General features: G+C 41.5%; 1 protein-coding gene across 4 annotated transcripts in view; it reads left to right on the top strand.

Annotated features, from left to right (window-relative positions):
* DDHD2 (DDHD domain containing 2) overlaps positions 1-17,491 on the top strand; it is a 33,310-nt gene that overhangs the window by 5,867 nt on the left and 9,952 nt on the right. The window contains exons 6-17 of one of the 4 annotated variants that reach the window (XM_045286965.1): positions 1,621-1,710; positions 2,128-2,263; positions 7,261-7,469; positions 7,745-7,812; positions 8,674-8,796; positions 10,445-10,540; positions 11,911-12,018; positions 12,124-12,279; positions 12,548-12,650; positions 12,764-12,934; positions 13,478-13,637; positions 14,010-14,330. In XM_045286965.1, coding sequence (XP_045142900.1) covers positions 1,621-1,710; positions 2,128-2,263; positions 7,261-7,469; positions 7,745-7,812; positions 8,674-8,796; positions 10,445-10,540; positions 11,911-12,018; positions 12,124-12,279; positions 12,548-12,650; positions 12,764-12,934; positions 13,478-13,637; position 14,010 — 1,421 coding nt within the window. In that variant the 3' untranslated portion in view covers positions 14,011-14,330. Of the gene's footprint in view, positions 1-1,620; positions 1,711-2,127; positions 2,264-7,260; positions 7,470-7,744; positions 7,813-8,673; positions 8,797-10,444; positions 10,541-11,910; positions 12,019-12,123; positions 12,280-12,547; positions 12,651-12,763; positions 12,935-13,477; positions 13,638-14,009; positions 14,331-17,491 lie in introns of those variants that run through there. The other 3 variants (XM_004696507.2, XM_045286966.1, XM_045286967.1) reach the window with 3 other exon arrangements.

Raw genomic sequence — 17,491 nt, 5'->3', positions numbered from 1 at the left:
CTTGCCCTGTCCGACGTCTCCCTTCACCCACTTTTCGGTTGTCTGTCCCCCAGGGAGGAGGTCACATATAGTTCCTTGTAATCGGTTCCCTCTTTCCGCCACCATCATTTTCAAAACATTTTCTTATCTTCATGCTTTGTTTTTAAGAGAAACTCTTGTAAGCAGCTTCCCCCTAATTCATACACAGTTAATATAATCTGTCGACTATAAATATTCTTTCACAACCCGACTTTAAACATGCGCTTTAAACCCCACTAAAGGACCTTGATGATTACCCATTGCTAACCTGGTCTTTTATGGTTGGTTTCATAATGTTCTTATCTGGACTATAAAACCCCTTTTATCTGGCAGAGGAGGTGACTTGGTGGTTTGTTTTCTTGGGCAAAGTCTTAGATTAGATTTACTGAAATGTAAAAAGAATGAGTTTAAAAACTGAACCTTTAAGAACACACCAGAGATTGTTGGGACAATCACTAAAAGTGGTACATTAAATCAATGTTAAATTTCTTGAATTAGATAACCAAACTGTGGTTATGTAAGGGGAAATAACATACTAAAGGTTTGAATCAATAATGTGACTAAAGTGATATATGCAGCTCTGCCCAAATGGTTCAGAAAAAGAAGTACAAGAGTGTATGTGGCTGGGCTTTGAACCCATTCATTAGGGCTCAACCCTCTACAGAGAATTTCCATTTCCATCACTGACTTAGACTCTACATTTTAACAAGCCTCTTATGTACATATGTGAATCCCCTGCGGGGAGAGCGGTACTATAAGAATCTTATTAAAATGTAGTGCAGTATTACCTACATGCAAATGCTGGCTCTCAGAAGAGAGCTGAGCAGGTTCAGAGTCCTGGCGTACACACGAACAGAGATGGAGAGAATAGTAGAGCAAAGGTGACAATGTTGGCATGTGTGTAAAGAGCCCTTGAATATTTCTGTACCAGTTTTTACAACTTTTTTGTACACTCAAAATTATTTTAAAGTAAAGTTAACCTGATTTTTTCCAAAAATTTATTTTATGATAAATTAGAAGCTCTACGTAAAATCACTGTTTTTGTGTGTGTGTAGTAGTTAAATGTAGGACTTTTTTGTCCCCTTTAAATTATGGTTAATTGTTTTAACTTGACCCAGTGTCCAAGTTACCTAGTACTGCTGTAACAGAAATAGCACAAGTGGTGGCTTCAGCAAGCAGAAGTTTATTTCTCAACAGGCCCCCAGGGGAAGACTTGTTCTCTGTGTGGGGTGTTGGAGGAAGGCCCTGGCACTGAGCGTGTGCTCCTGGGGGATCGTCCTGCACGTCGGCATCTCTTTCTCTTGCCCCACGCCTTCCTATTGGCTTGCTTGTTTAATTTCTTTTACAATGTAAAAATTTAAAGTTCTTTTTAAAGAGATTTACTCAAGATTCATCCTACCGCTTCAGTAACATAACAAAGGCAACCTAGGCACTTGAGTCTGTAACTGGCATCATAGATGTTAAACATTAAACATACTTGGGGAGGGGGGCACACAATTCCTTCTTTAAGACTCACATTCATAACTTATTTATTGTGAATGTTTGATTCTAGAATACATGACAATTATATGAAATGATGTTTCTTTTAAATTTTCTTTACAGGGGAACCTTTACAAATAGATCATTTGGTTTTTATAGTCCATGGGATTGGACCAGCTTGTGATCTCCGCTTTCGAAGCATTGTCCAATGTGGTAGGTTTGTAAAGCATGTCGATTAGATGGTCTAAGGCAAGTAGTCATCAGGGGTCCAATGAGCTAAGATAAAGTGTTATCTGGGGTCTGTTGTCTTGGCCGCATAATAAGATTTGGAGAGCTAAAGACAGGTGGCAAAGTACTAAAGCTCCCCAGCTAAGACTCTTAAGTGCTGGCACATTCCTAAAGCTTAGCTTATACTCTGAACTAATCATTCTTGAATGCAAAAGACATTAATCCATATAAAAATTTGAATGAGGTGATGATCCTATTTCCTATCACTCTAAAGATAAAGAGAAACATGAAGATGAATGAATGAATGGTTTAATTGAAGAGGTAGATTAAAATTCATGAATGATTTTATTCTAATTTTGCTGATTCATGGCTTCACTGTTGACACAGAGTTTTCTTTTCTAGTGAATGATTTTCGCAGTGTTTCCTTGAGCCTGCTGCAGACCCATTTTAAGAAAGCCCAGGAAAATCAGCAGATTGGGAGAGTAGAATTTCTTCCAGTCAACTGGCACAGTCCTCTGCATTCGACGGGTGTGGATGTGTGAGTAGCGCCTTCCCCCAATGGTTCACCGTGATTGCGGTGCTTTCTGTTAATTCAGATGCTTGAGGACATTTCTGGTGTAGCTGCTTGTGCATTTACATTTTTTGACAAAATGCTTTTGTGTATTTCTGTCTTTCTAGAGATCGCATTATTGATATTGGTCAGTCCTTTGCACCCCCCAGCCCTGGTGAGCAGCAGAGCTGTAGCTTCTTCTAGTTTCTCTAGTTTCCTTAGTATCTCTTCCTGGAGTTTCCGTATTCCTTCATCACTAAAGCTAGTCGTGCCTTTTTCTCATAGTGTATCCCCTTTTCATCCTTCTGTGTGAAACACCAAGCACATCTCGAGGTTTCCAAAGTGCTTTGTGGTTCCTGTTTGCTTATATTGAAGCCACACTTGTTCATGTTAAATAAAGCAGGAAGGAAAGCCCCAAACATTACATTACTAGCACTGTAACTTGAGGTCTGGTTGGGGTGATAGCTCGTTACAAGGTCAGTAGTCTTGTTTTGTGGCATTGACAGAAAGCTTGCCTTGTATCAAGGAAATGGAGCTTTGGACTCCCCAGGGGAGAGATGTGCTCCTAAGATAGCTAGAGGAGAGCAGGAGAAGGCAAGCTGCTCCTCTGGAAGACTAAAGGAAAGCCACGTTCTGACACAGCAACCATGCCCATGTGAATAGCGAGCACACACAAATAATAGGCGGGCTGATGGGATTATGTAAAAAACAGTCTGACATTTTCTGAAGTACACGACATCTCATTTCGTAGTCTGAAATGTTACTTTTCTTCATATTTATATAAGAAGGTATGTCATGCTTAAGTCATGGATTCTGTTTTGGGAGTCGGTCAATAATCAGAAAATCGACAGTTGAAATGTGGGTGTGCTCTTGGGCAGTTTACCACTGGGCCTGAGAGCAGAGGGGTTTCTTGAGCCAGTCTGCCCCCAGGTAAGTCGTGCGGTGAGAGCTGCAGTGGGATCCCCACAGCCCGAGCACAGGCTGAAGGTACAGCCAGCAGGGGCCACTGTCCACGTGACACTGAACCACTGGCTGGGCCTATGGATCCTCTGGGCACCCAGGTGGCTGGCTGTGTTTATCCCAGTGAGGCCACACCCCCTCTGCACACCCACCTCCATCCGGCCATCTGTGTGGACAGGCCGGCAGCTTCAGGTGGCTCCAGCGAGGGGATTGGCCTTGCTCACCTGAGTGGCCTTCCCCCTTAGCCTCTGGCGGATGGCCCAGGGAGAAGGCTGTCTTTTGCACAGGCAAAGGCATTTCTTTTGGTACTGTAGAAAATGGCTTGCAGAGCAGGGAGGAATCCTGCTGGGAGAGGGATTGCTCTAGAAACCGAGGGCAGGCTGGGGAGGGCGCTGCTGAGAATCAAACCTCAAGAAAGGAGGAAAGAAACGGACGTCATCAAATGTAAAAAATCAACCTTGTGCAGTGCACTTAGGAGAGTAACACGGGAGCGGTTTGTGCACGTGATTCATGTAAATACGGTAGTTGGAGTGGTTGCCATGCCAGTCCTAGAAATGGGCTTCCTGATTGTTTGTTTCCTGCAGTTCTTAATAGTCTGAGGTTTGAGCTGTTCCGTGTGCGGAGTGCTCTTTCTGGTGTTGCTAGGTGATAGATAAGAAGTCCGTGTTCTTTCGCATTTGAGCGGAAGCTGAGAGGTTTATGCTAAGGCAGCGGCTCTGTTGAAAGCGCAGAAGCACCGAAGCGGAAAGCGAATTTTGAGAATGATGAGGGCAACGAATGTATAAGTGTGCTTTACACATTGATGTATGTATGATTGTGATAAGAGTTGTATGAGCCCCAATAAAATGATTTAAAAAAAAAAAAAGAAAGCGCAGAAGCTACTGAGTCATTGAGGAATGGGGTGGGGGGCATTATCAAAAAAGCTTCCACGGGAAGTTGATTTCGGCTATGCCAGCTGGTCTTCCTTTGCCAAATAGGAGTTTTGTTTGCTTTTGTGTGTCATTCTTACTGTTTTGCTTTTTGAAATTTTGCATTGAGAGAGGAAGCTTGATGATCCTTTTATCACTTGACTTGTGGTGCATTAAAAAATCTTAATGAATTTCAGGAAAATTTCAGGAAAAGCATCTTGTATTCTTTTTTATCACAGTAATTGGAAAATATGTGCTGTGTGTGTGTGTGTGTGTGTGTGCTTTAAAAAGTTTGTGGAAAATGGACCCAAAGGTTAATGTAATTTTTCTACAAACTTTTTGAAGCCCACTAGGCACAGTGCGTTATGCACTGGGCTACTCACCACAGGGTTAGCAGTTCGGGACCACCAGCCACTCTGAGAACGATGTCTTTCTACTCCTCTTACAGGCTGGGAAACTGGCAGGGGCAGAATTGACTCAAGGGCAGTGAGTTTTGTTTTAATTTGTATTCACTGCCCTCTCAGTATTATTTTTGAAACAACTCTTAAACATGTAGTTTCATCTGTGAATATTTCAATTTGTATATGGTAAAGAACTAAAAAAAAAACCCTATGACACCATTATCACAATTGACAGAATTGTTGAATATTGTCAATATCCAGCTGTTGTTCAGATTTCCAACTGCCAAATAAATGTCATACACACAGAGCTGTGCACACACGTATTTTAAAATGGGATCCAAATAAAGCCCCTAAGTTGTGATTGGTTGATATGTGCATTAGGTCTCTTTCATCTTTTGATTACCTTTCCATTGCTCTTATTTTCTTTAAATTTATGTACTGGAGAACTGGGTTGTTTTGAGAGGTAAACTGAGGCACAGGGAGGTGGACAAAGATAATTGAAAGGACAAGGGAGAGCAGAAACAGAAATAGCTGTATTAGTGGGGAGCTCCCTCCCAGGGGAAGCCCCATGGTCTAGCAAGTAGCCCAGGGGAATCGTGGACTTTGCCTGGGGTCCAGAGTTTTTAAAGGACAGTGGGGAGAGGGGGGTTTGTGCTGCCCAGGAAAGTTTATGGCCTAGGATGTAGTTTATCAGCTCTGGCAGGCAGGGCGACCGGTTGTCAGGGAGTCAGGCATTGTTCTTCCGTCTCCTCATTTCAGGGGGGCAGTTGCTGACCTCCAGGGATGTGCAAGGAAGTGGGGCCCTGACCTACTGCTGCTCAGTCCAATCAGTTTTTTTTTTCTTTTTAAATTATTATTATTTTAAAAAAATCATTTTATTGGGGCTTGTACAACTCTTACCACAATCCATCCATCCATCCATTTTGTCAAGCACATTTGCACATTTGTTGCCTTTTTTTTTCTACGTGAGCCCTTGGTATCAGCTCATTTTTTCCTCTCCCTCCCTGTCCCCCCTCTCTCATGAACCCTTGATAATTTATAAATTATTATTATTTTGTCATATCTTACACTGTCCGACAGTTCCCTTCACCCACTTTTCTGTTGTCTGTCCTCCGGGGAGGAGGTAATATGTATATATGTATATATATATGTATATATATGTGTATATATATATATGTATGTATATATATAAAACCTTTCTCCATCACCTTCCCTCCACCCTCCGGTCTCGCCACTCTCACCACTGGTCCTCAGGGGATTATCTATCCTGTTTCCAGTTCCTATCTGTACCAGTGTACATCCTCTGGTCTAGCCAGATTTGTAGTGGTAGAATTGGAATTATGATAGTGGGGGGAAGGAAGCATTCAAGAACTAGAGGAAGGTTGAATGTTTCATCCTTGCTACACTGCACCCTGACTGGCTTGTCACCTCCCCATGACCCTGCTGTAAGGGGATGTCCAGTTGCCTACAGATGGACTTTGGGTCCCCACTCCGCATTCCCCCCTCACTCACAATGATATGATATTTTGTTCTTTGATGCCTGATACCTGATCTCATCAATACCTCATCATCACAGGGTGGTGTGCTTCTTCCATGTGGGCATTGTTGCATCTCACCTAGATGTTCACTTGTTTATCTTCAAGCCATTAAGACCCCAGATGCTAGATCTTTTGATAGCCAGGCACCATCAGCTTTCTTCACCACATTTTCTTATGCACCCACTTTGTCTTCAGCCATTGTGTCGGGAAGGCGAGCATCATGGAATGCCAGCCAGTTTAATAGAACAAAGTATTCTTGCACTGAAGGAGTAATTGAGTGGAGGCCTAATATCCATCTGCTACCTTAATACTAAACCTATAAATATATGCACATAGATCTATTTCCCCATCATTATATATAAACATATTCACATATGTACATGCCTTTATTTAGACCTCTATAAATGTCTTTTGCCTCCTGGTTCTTTCCTCTATTTCCTTTTACTTTCCTCTCGTCACACTATCATGCTCAGCCTTCATTTGGGTTTCAGTAATTCCTCTGGGTTTCATTGCCCTTGATCCAGCCCTAGCAGGCCTCTTACACCCTCCTCACCACCGACTTTGGATCACTTGTTCCTTTTCCTGGGTTTGTTAACACCCACTTCCTTTCCCCTACCTCCCTCTCTCCCATGTCCCCCCAGAACTGTCAGTCCCGTTGTTTGCTCCTCCAGATTGTTTACCCCGCCTATCTTACCTAGATAGACCTGCAGAGATAATAATATGCACAAAAACAAGACAGAGCAAAACAAAGCAACAAAAGAAAACAAAACAACAACAACAAAATGACAAAAACAAAAAGAAAAGCCTGTAAATAGTTCAAGGTCTGTTGACCTTTAGGAGTGTTTTCCGGTGGAGTCTGATGGGGTGCCACACCCTGGCCCCAAAGTCTATTTTTGGTACTCCCTCGGGACTTCCTTGCTCTGCTCCCTTTGCCTCAGTGTGGTGGTGGGGGGTTGTTTTTCCGTGCAGCGTTTCTCACATTGAAATTTGATGTTGTTTTTAAAAAAATGAAAAATTTGCTGTTATTAATCATGTTCCTCGATCCTCTGTATTTCCTATCAGTTGATAGCTGTCCCTTATCTAAATCTAAACTTTAAGGCCAAGCTAGATAATGTCTCAGAGATGGCTATGGAATGTATGTAGGGTTTCTGCTTAAAATGCCTTTCCTTTTTTTCCAGAGACCTGCAGCGCATAACGCTGCCCAGCATTAATCGGCTCCGACACTTCACCAATGACACCATTCTGGACGTCTTCTTCTACAATAGCCCCACCTACTGTCAGACTATTGTGGACACGGTTGCTTCTGAAATGAACCGGATCTACACACTTTTTCTGCACAGGAACCCTGATTTCAAAGGGGGTGTATCCATTGCTGGTCATAGTTTAGGTAACATGAATTCTCTGTGCCCAGAGAAGAGTGCCACATTTTCAGGACACCTGTTTTTGAAGCACGGTGTTTGTTTTGTTTTGAATCAGTATCATATTCAGGGTCTACAGTGTTTTCTGGTGAAGGTTTAGGAAGGGTCTTGAGGGTGGTGGTGGAGACCCCTTGCTTTGTCGACTTGTTTACTGAGGTGATTTTGGGTTCTTGCTATTTTTAGTAAAAGCCATTTAGTGCTAATGCTTAGAGACTGTTCATTTTTTCTTCTATTTTTCTTTTAGGTTCACTTATATTGTTTGATATCCTAACAAATCAGAAAGATTCTTTGGGGGATAATGACACTGAAAAGGTAATTTAGATGTCCAGATAGTTCTTGTATTCTTTTGTTGAAAATTTAGACTTATTTTTAGTAGCGTTTAATCTTATACCATGGCCTTAAATTTATTTATTTATTTATTTATTTGCCTTAAATTTATTTTAATAAATTTTATTTTATTAAACTTAGTTTTAATTTTAACAGACTTATATTACTGTCATTTTTAGATAACAGAAGCAAGACAGTAATATGCTTCTACAAATATTGCCACATTCTAGAACAGTCGGCATTTTATTGTCTAGTATGAGTGTGCACTACTGGTCTATTATTAGAATGACAGACTTGGCTGGCGAGGAGCTTGCATATGAAGAAATGAAGAATCCATTGGATGCAAATCAATCTGAGTTCCAGAAACTCTGTTGTAAAGCAGTGGGGGACTTGCCGTTCAAACACCCTTTAGTCAAGCAGTCCTGAAGGCACCTCTCATCTGTGTGACTTACTGGGCACTCAGCATCCAAGATCGTGTTGTCTCTCTTTATGTGAATGTTGTGTTTTTCTGCCCACCCATGGGTGCTTCCTCGGGGCAGGCCGTGCCTGTTTACAGCTCAGGCACTGCTTTTCTGGTCATTGCTCACTCAGTGTCTTTGAGCAGTGGTGATGAATGTTGGGCAATCATTGAGTCACTCATTCATTCTCTTGAAAACTCAAGTGAAGTTGCAAAAACTTTGACCACTTGCCTTCAATTTATATTTTGTCTATATGAAAATTACTTAAAGTTAAGATATGTCTGTGTGTGAAAATATTATGTAATGTCTTTATCACAAGATAGTTTTAGTAAGGAAATATTGCTGAAATACAAATTGAGAAACACGACTTTCACAATTTCATTTGTAGGCATCCCTAAATATTGATATGGCTCAAGGAGACACCCCGACATTAGAGGAAGCCCTGAAGAAGCTGCAGCTCTCTGAATTCTGTAGTGTCTTTGAGAAGGAACAAGTAGACAAAGCAGCTCTGGTAATAGTCATCTTAAAAGTGTTCTGCTTATCATCTTTGTATTTTAGCTGCTTATCTTTGTACTGCTTACTAAGAGCCTGCCCTTTAGTAGCTTTTGAGTCATAAATATTTTGTTATCATTGGCAAGATTCTTTATCAATACTTACATATTTAATTATAGAAAATAATAGATTTGCTAGGGGGAGTTCAAAGTTCAGCATGAGCAACATTAATATACACATAGCAAAAGGGCAAAGACTAAGCAGCTTGCCAACGAGAGATGTGAGAGCAAAAACCCTGTAACTAACTCCAACCCTTATCTAAGTCTATTATAATTTCAAGGCTTGACTGTGCTGTTGGTTTGTTTGCCACTTATTTTACTGTACTTTTTTTCTGGTGTGTGACCACATTGATTTATTTGACAGATAGTTAGGAAATGCTTACTACACGATCAGGCAGACCATGTCAAGTCTAGAGACAGAGTAGTGGGTCAAACAGCTCTGACATGGACACAGACAGGGATTGTGTAGTTTAATGGGGAAGGCACACATGACATGACGCAAGGCACACATCGCACAACTAATTCCACTTGTGGCTAAGTTTTAATTAGAAAAAGCCCAGCGTGATGTCAGGCCATATAACAGGATTGAACTCACCTAGTCCAGAAGGGGAGAGTCAGTCTGCTCCCGAGTTCTCTGCTCTCTGTCCTCACTGCTGGGCCTGCAGTCTGCCAGGAGGGGACAGCTGTCTGTTAGTGAGGATTGAAATCAAGAATGGAGTCACTACTGTAAATGTGATTTTCTAGTAGTTGTGTTTTTGATTTTAACATAAGCACATGTTGTATTACTGGGGCATGATACTTATTATTTGTCTTTAGGCTTTCTTTTTTTTTTTAACATTTTATTAGGGGCTCATACAACTGTTATCCCAATCCATACACACATCAATTGTGTAAAGCGCATTTGTATATCGTTTCTCAAAACATTTTCTCTCCATTTAAACCCCCGACATTAGGTCCTCATTTTTCCCCTCCCTCCCCGCTCCCCCCTCCCGCATGAGCCCTTGATAGTTTATAAATGGGTATTTTGTCATATCTTGCCCTGTCCGACGTCTCCCTTCATCCACTTTTTGGTTGTCTGTCCCCCAGGGAGGAGGTCACACACAGCTCCATGTAATCGGTTCCCTCTTTCCTACCCCTTCTCCCTTTACCCTCCCTGTTTTGCCACTCACACCACTGGTCCTATAGGGCTCATCCGTCCTGGATTCCCTGTATTTTCAGTTCCCATCTGTACCAGTGTACCTCCTCTGGTCTAGCCAGTCTTGCAAGATAGGATTCGAGTCATGGTAGTGGGAGCGGGGAGGAAACCTTTAGGAACTAGAGGAAGGCTGCACTTCTCATCATTGTTACATCACACCCTGACTGGCTCATCTCCTCCCCAAGACCCCTCTGCAAGGGGATCTCCAGTGGCCTACTAATGGGCTTTGGATCTCCACTCCGTCTTTAGGCTTTCTTATCAATAAAGTAGTCTTTTCTTCTTGAAGTGTTTAAGGATATGCCACTAGGAAGCCAGAGCGGTGTAAAGGAGTGAATAACAGAGTGGCAGGGGTCAGGACATCTGGTGTAGTAGGTTTTGTCTAGAATTAAAGATATTTGGTTTTCTTCGTCTAGGCTTTATGTACAGACACAGACCTTCAGGAAATGGGCATCCCCTTAGGACCAAGAAAGAAGATATTAAACTATTTTAGGCCTACAAAAACTCCAACGGTATGTCCTAATATAGTTATTGGACCAAACAGTTCTTTGATGTGTATGGGGTATCCTCTTATGATTTGTGGGTGTCGGTCAGTATTCTGAGGAGCTAAGCAAATATGTTAATTCATCTTTGGCTCTCATTTTGGAAAAGAAATACAGTTTCGTTATTCAGATCCTTAAAAATGTTACTGGTATCAGAAGACATTCCCACCACTATTCCTATCATTCAAGTCTCCCCTCCCCTACCTTAAAAAACAAACAAAAACCCAATATTAAACTCAACTGACTGCCATGGCGTCAATGCGGACTCCTAGTTAACCTATAGGACAGGGTGGAACGGCCCTTGTGGGTCTCTGAGACTAACTCTTATTGGAGTAGACAGCCCCTCTTTTTCCCAAGGGTTCCCATAAACCTTTACTGGACAGAATATGCCATAAAATGTACCTCTGTAAAGGGCACAGTTCTGGGGGGGCAGCATGTTCAGAACTGTGTGACTGCCTCGCAGTAAACAGTTGCTCTCAAGCTGGCTCCATCTCCTGACGACGGGCTGTGTACAAGGATGGAACTGTGTCCTTGAGACTCTTCACTGCCTGGTTTTCTGTAGGCAGAAAACCCAGAAATGCTTCTGGGCGGATGTGAACTTCTAACCTTTTGGTTAGCAGCCAAGATTGTTAACAGTTTGCTCCACCAAGGACTCTGCAGCCATTCCCGCTACCCTATTCCAGAACATTCCCATCATCCCAAAAAGAAACTCCATACTCATCAGCAGTCACTCCCCACATCTCTCTCCCCCACTTCATGGCACCCTGTAGTCCGCACTCGGCCTCTGTGGGTCCTCTGTTCCAGACAGTTCATGAAGATGGAATCGTGTCTCAGTGACTGGCTTCTGAACTTGGCCCGATGTTTCCCAGGTTCATCAGTGTTACAGCATGTGTCAGGTCTCTCTTTCTACCAGTTTTCCTTTTTCGTGGCCATTGTTTGTCTATCCAGATCCAACTTTTTAGCATGTGGCTCAGTTGTTCATTAAGGTTTCTTCTATCTTGGTCCAGTATTGGCACCATTTTCTGTACTTGAGATTTTCCTTGATTGGAGAAGCCGTCCTCAACATGCCTTCCCACGATTCTCAACTGCTGTTTCCCTCCATCGTTGCTTACAATTCAGCTGCTACCCAATGCAAGTTGTACTGTCTTCGTATACATAGGATGTTGATTTATAACTTACGGCAATTGTTTTCATCTTGTTTTCTGAGGGACTCCCCAGAGATTTATTGGCTATCATTTCATAACTTTCTCCAGGGTCTTTTCAAGCAGGTAGAATACTGTTTAGTTCTCTAGCTATAATTAGTACATGGCAGCTCCACAGAGCTATTTTTTATTGTTTAGGGTATTAATAGACCATCCCCGCAATCAGCTTCAGGGACGAGTATGTCTAACGCCCCCAAAACATCTGAGTCCGGCAACGATGGCTTTCTGGATGTTGGCATTGGGCAGGTAACAGTACTACTCCTCTCTGGCCATTTTATGCCCGTCATTGGGAGGGCAGGGACTTCGTGGCTCGTGTTATGAATGAGAGCAGCATTTATTTCCTCGTTTCAGGGATCCGTGAAATACCCTCGGCTCATCTACAAGCCAGAAATATTCTTTGCCTTTGGGTCTCCCATTGGGATGTTCCTTACTGTCCGAGGACTGAGAAGAATTGATCCCAACTACAGATTCCCAACATGTAATGGTTTCTTCAATATTTATCACCCTGTAAGCATTACACAGATATTGCGGTTTTACCTTAGTAGCTTGGCTGCTTGGTAACGAGCGTATAATTTTCTGTTGTTGTTGGACTTGCTTTGTTTTCTGTACTGTTTTGCAGTAATGAGACCACTTATAATAGTGCTAATCTCGAAGCACTGAAGCAGAACATGTGTACCTTTTCCTAGTGATTTTAGAATTACTTTTGCTTGACAGTGTGTAGTTTTCTCGACTCTCTCTAGCAGAGGTAAACGCCCCTGTTATTTTTGTTATGTAGTTTGATCCTGTGGCCTATAGGATTGAACCAATGGTAGTTCCAGAAGTGGAATTTGAACCGATGCTGATCCCACACCACAAAGGCAGGAAGCGGATGCACTTAGGTAAGTTGAAGGACAGAACTGCCGGCCATGCACACTTAGCTCATGCTGTTCAGCGGGGTTGGGCCCTCAACTCTTGGTAAGCTGTTTAATATTCTCCACTCCTTGTGTTCCAGAACTTCGAGAAGGCTTGTCCCGGATGAGTATGGACCTGAGGAATAACTTGCTGGGCTCCCTGAAGATGGCCTGGAAGTCTTTCACCAGAGCGCCATACCCAGCCTTACAAGCTGCTGAAACTGTGGGAGACGCTGAAGCAGAGCCGGAGTCCCGTGCAGAGAAGCCCAGTGGTCAGTGATTTCTGACCACAGGCCAGGGCACGTTAGGGCGTGGAGCTCTTGTTCTGCTAGGGCCTTCTTCTCTGTCCCTTTTTATTGAGTGAGACCTATTTTATGGGTCCTGTTGGCTGGGCTCTGCCAGCCATCACTGTCAGCTTCTAGCCACAAATGATGGAAAATGAGTAATTGTGAGGAAAATGCTAAGAGAAAGTAAGCATTGGATCTAGACTTTAAAACTTTCCCCAGTTGCAAACTGTGCAATTGTTATGAGCTTACTCTGCCATCCTTAGTCAGTTCACGTCTAGCCAGGGCACATGTTCTTCACAGAACAGTGAACATTACTGTCCTCTGCTTTAGTGTCTAACTTCATGCAGAGCGCCACTCCGGCTCGCATCTTGTCTGCAAATGCAGGCAAATGAATGAGGTATGGGCAATGGGAAGAGCACACGGAAGAGGGATAAAACTGGTGTGACCCAAGGAGTAGACCAGCTCATCTGGTACACTTGAGTCGGGGGATCCAAGGCTTGAGGCTCTGACTGTGGTTCCTGTCTCCAGATGTTAACACTGAGGAGACGCCGGTGCCAGTTAATGAAGTCCCATCTATCAACGTGGGAATGCTGAATGGCGGCCAACGCATTGACTATGTGCTGCAGGAGAAGCCCATCGAGAGTTTCAATGAATATTTATTTGCTTTACAAAGCCATCTGTGCTACTGGTAAGTGAGAGTTTTGGTTCTGTTTCTGTTGCTTCTTTTTGGTCTATTTCACAGGTATTTGAGAGAAGTGGGGATAGGCCAATGTATATTTTTCCGTAGTGAGGTGGGAGCTAGACCTATTAGTCACTTAGAAAGTTACAAAGTAGCAGTGTCACATAGGTATTGAAAGAAATCTCAGTTAAGCTTGTTGCTGTTTTATTTCCTTACAATTGATTAGAGCATAGGTCAGCAAACTTTGGAGACAGAGAGCTAAGCTAATCTTGGCCCTCACTAAAATTTAAAGTTTATTCGAGAGCCACAAATGTTTTTACAAACAAATGAAATCACCATGATTTTAATCATATTCTTTAAAATTTTTCAATTTGACTCTAGAGCCCTGTGTACTTCCTGGAAAAGAGCCACAGTTTGTTGAGCCTTGGGTTAGATCGTGGGCCAGGGAAGCCAGCAGCTCTGAGTGCCATCGGCTCAGTCTGAAGATGCGTTTCCTCATGGCCATGGTGGGACCAGATGGTGCCTGTCAATGAGCTAGAACAGAAGCATTCCTATCACCAACAGAATTTTTAAAAAATCACTGTTAATTCAATGTTGAAGACATTTATGGTAGCTAGAGCAAAATTAATTTTTATTAAATATAATTGATTTGGTTTGTAAAATGGATTGATAGTGCTTCTTGAAATAAATAGTCTAACAACATCCAGCTTAATCATTGAATAAGTTGGTGAAGACAGTAAAGCTCAGACTGTTAAGTCGGGTCAGGTCTGAGGTAAGTGTGAGTAGGTCATGTGTTCGGTTCCTGCAGAGGTGGACCGGGTATCAGTTGAGCTTTCTAGCAAAGAGAAGAAATATGTCTAACTAGATCCAGAGTTTTCATAAGACAGAAACAAATGAAACTAAGGAAAAGTCACTTTTGTGTTGATGTATATATGTAGGAGTTTCAAGAAATTTGTGAGAAAATGAAATGGAAAGATACTGGAATTTTTTCCATGAACTTTTGTGAAGCCCCTCATATGCTTGGGTTTTCGTTATTTTTTTCCTGGTATTCTGACTGATTAAGGGCTTACCATATATACTCGAGTATAAGCTGAGCTGAGTATCAGCCGAGGCATCTAATTATACGACAAAAACTGCATTAAAAATGTGCTGAAATACTCGGCTTATACTCAAGTATACATGGTATAATTATAATATAATTATATATTATACCAGGTATAACCTGGTATAATCAACACCAGATAATACATGTAATAGAAGCAATGGCAGAAACCAAAGTGCACTTTCACCAGGGGCCAAAGTAAAGCTGTCCAGAGATGACCTCTGCTCATCTTGCTTGATAAAATCTCTGAATAAGTTTGTTTAAACTTTGTGTGTGGGCAGTATATTCATAGGGTTCAAAATGTAAAGAAAGGTCGTAATGGGAAGCTCTCTTCTACTGAGTTCCCTGCTTCTCACTCCCTTCCCCAAATCGCTAACATGTATTTCCTAAAATCTTCTCTCAGAAAGAGGTTTTATGTACATTTGGTGCATGTATGCGTGAATACATTCTTTCCTCCTTAAAGAATACAGATAGTACTATAGGCATTTCTGGATGTCTTACTTTTTCTGTTAGTGTATCTTGGAGTTTTGGACCTATTATACGTCGAGAGTTTACCCATCTCTTTTAGCCGCATACTATTCCACTGATAAAGGATGTGTAGTACTCCATTGTATGTATGTACCACTGTGTTTTGATCCATTCGTCTGTTGATGGAAATTTGGGTTGTTTCCAACTCCTTGCAATTATGAACTGTTGCCGTGATGAACATTGGAGCACAGATGCCTGGCTGTGGTTTGTTTCTTGCCTCTTCTGGGTATATGCCCAGTAGGGGGATTGCTGGGTCGTGGTAGCTCGATTTTCTTGTTTTAGAATGGCTATACATACCTACAGGTCCACCAGAAGTGGACAAGACTTTCTATCTCCCCACAGCCCCTGTTACTTTCTGACTTTTTGAATTAGACTATCTTTGAGGGTGTTAATTGGTATCTCATTGTTTTAATTTGCATTTCTCTTATGGCTAATGATCGGGAACATTTTCTCATATATTTATTGGCCATTCAGATTTCTACCCTTATGTTCAGGTCCTTTGCCCACCTCCTTAGTGGGCAGTTAGTTTTTTCCTTATTGTAAGCTTGCAAAGTATTGTAGATTTTAGTAATAAGGTGTTTGTCTGGTGTGTCATTGCTAAAGATGTTTTCCCAGTCTGTGGACTCTTTTGTTACTCTCTTGGTGAATTCTTTCGATGTACACAGGTGTTTTATCTTCAGTATATCCAACTTGTCAATTTGTGACTCCTCTGTATTTGTATCCTTCCCTATTTCCGATAACCTACGTATTCCCTGTGCCAAGGATCTCAGGTTTGTCCCAATTCCCTCATTAATGGCCCTAAGAGTTTGAGGTTTTACCTCAAGGTCTGTGATCCACCTTGAGTTTATTCTTGTGCATGGAGTGAGGTAGGGGTCTTGCTTCATTTTTCTGCAGGTAGATATTCACTTTTTCCAGCACCACTTATTGAAGAGGGCATCTGTTTCCCATTTGGTATTTTTTGGTCCCTTATCAAAAATCAGTTGTCTGTATGCTGATATTTTTATTTCTGGGTTTTCAGCTCTTTTCCACTGGTCTGAATATCTGTCATTATACAAGTACCACACTGTTTTGACCACTGTGACTGTGTATGTGCTGAAGTCAGGTAAAGCAAGCTCTCCCACTCTGTCCTTCTTGAGGAGTTCTATAATTCTGGGCTTCTTCCCCCCATCTAAATCTGGTAATCAGTGTTTCCAGTCTTTGAACAAGGATGATGATCTTCGTATAAGGATAGCATTAAACATATAGTGCCTTGGGCAGAACTGACATCTTTACTATATTGAGTCTTCCAATCTACGAGTATGGAATATCCTTCCATTTGTTGAGGTCACTCTTGGTTTCTTGTAATAGTGTTCTGTAGTTTTCCTCGTACAAATCTTTTGTTTTTCAGTCAGGTATATCCCTAGATATTTCAATCTGTGCTTGGCTATTGTAAAGGGTACTACCTTTTATTGCCTCTTCTTTGAATATGTCTGATGTGTATAGCAGTCTGATACACTTCTGTTTGTTGATCTTGTATCCTTACACTCTGCCATATTCCTCTATCACTTCCAACACTCCACTTGTGGAGTTTTAGGGGATTTTCCATATAAAAAGTCACATCGTCTGTGAATAACGTTTTGCCTCATCTTTCCCCAGACTAATACCTTTGATGTCTTTTCTTTGTCTTATGTTGTTAGCTAGGGCCTCCACTACAATGTTAAAATAGGAAGGGGATAAGGGGCATCCTTGTCTGGTCCCCTTTTTCAGTGGGATTGTGTTAGTCTTTTCTTCATTGACTTGTTGGCTGTTGATTTTTCATATATAGCTTGTATAATATTGAGGAATTTTCCTTCCATTCCTATCTTATTGAGTATCTTAAACAGGAATTGGTGTTAGATGTTATCCAATGCTTTTTCTGCATATATCGATATTATCATGTGTTTTGTTTTTGTTTTTGAAGTTTCATATAAAGGATAAAGTTTTTATTATTATTAAAATAAGTTAAACAAGATTATTTACTCCCTACATTAGAAGTACATAGTTATATTGAAAATTAGAAATAATCTTGTTAAATGGAAACATTGATGATTAGAGTCATTTTGATGTTTTCTTTTCAAAAATCTGTAACAAAAGAAAAAACTTTAAAAAACAAATTCCTGTAATCTCCTAAAGCACAGCTTTATTCATATGACTTTAATGCTAGATGAACTTTATTGATACACTACTAGCATCACCAAGTCTACACCCTTCAACT

This window comes from Echinops telfairi, unplaced genomic scaffold, assembly GCF_000313985.2.
Source record: "Echinops telfairi isolate 266 unplaced genomic scaffold, ASM31398v2 ScPeMD7_9;HRSCAF=40, whole genome shotgun sequence".
Classification (NCBI taxonomy): domain Eukaryota; kingdom Metazoa; phylum Chordata; class Mammalia; order Afrosoricida; family Tenrecidae; genus Echinops; species Echinops telfairi.
This window is presented reverse-complemented; position numbering and strand designations above follow the sequence as displayed.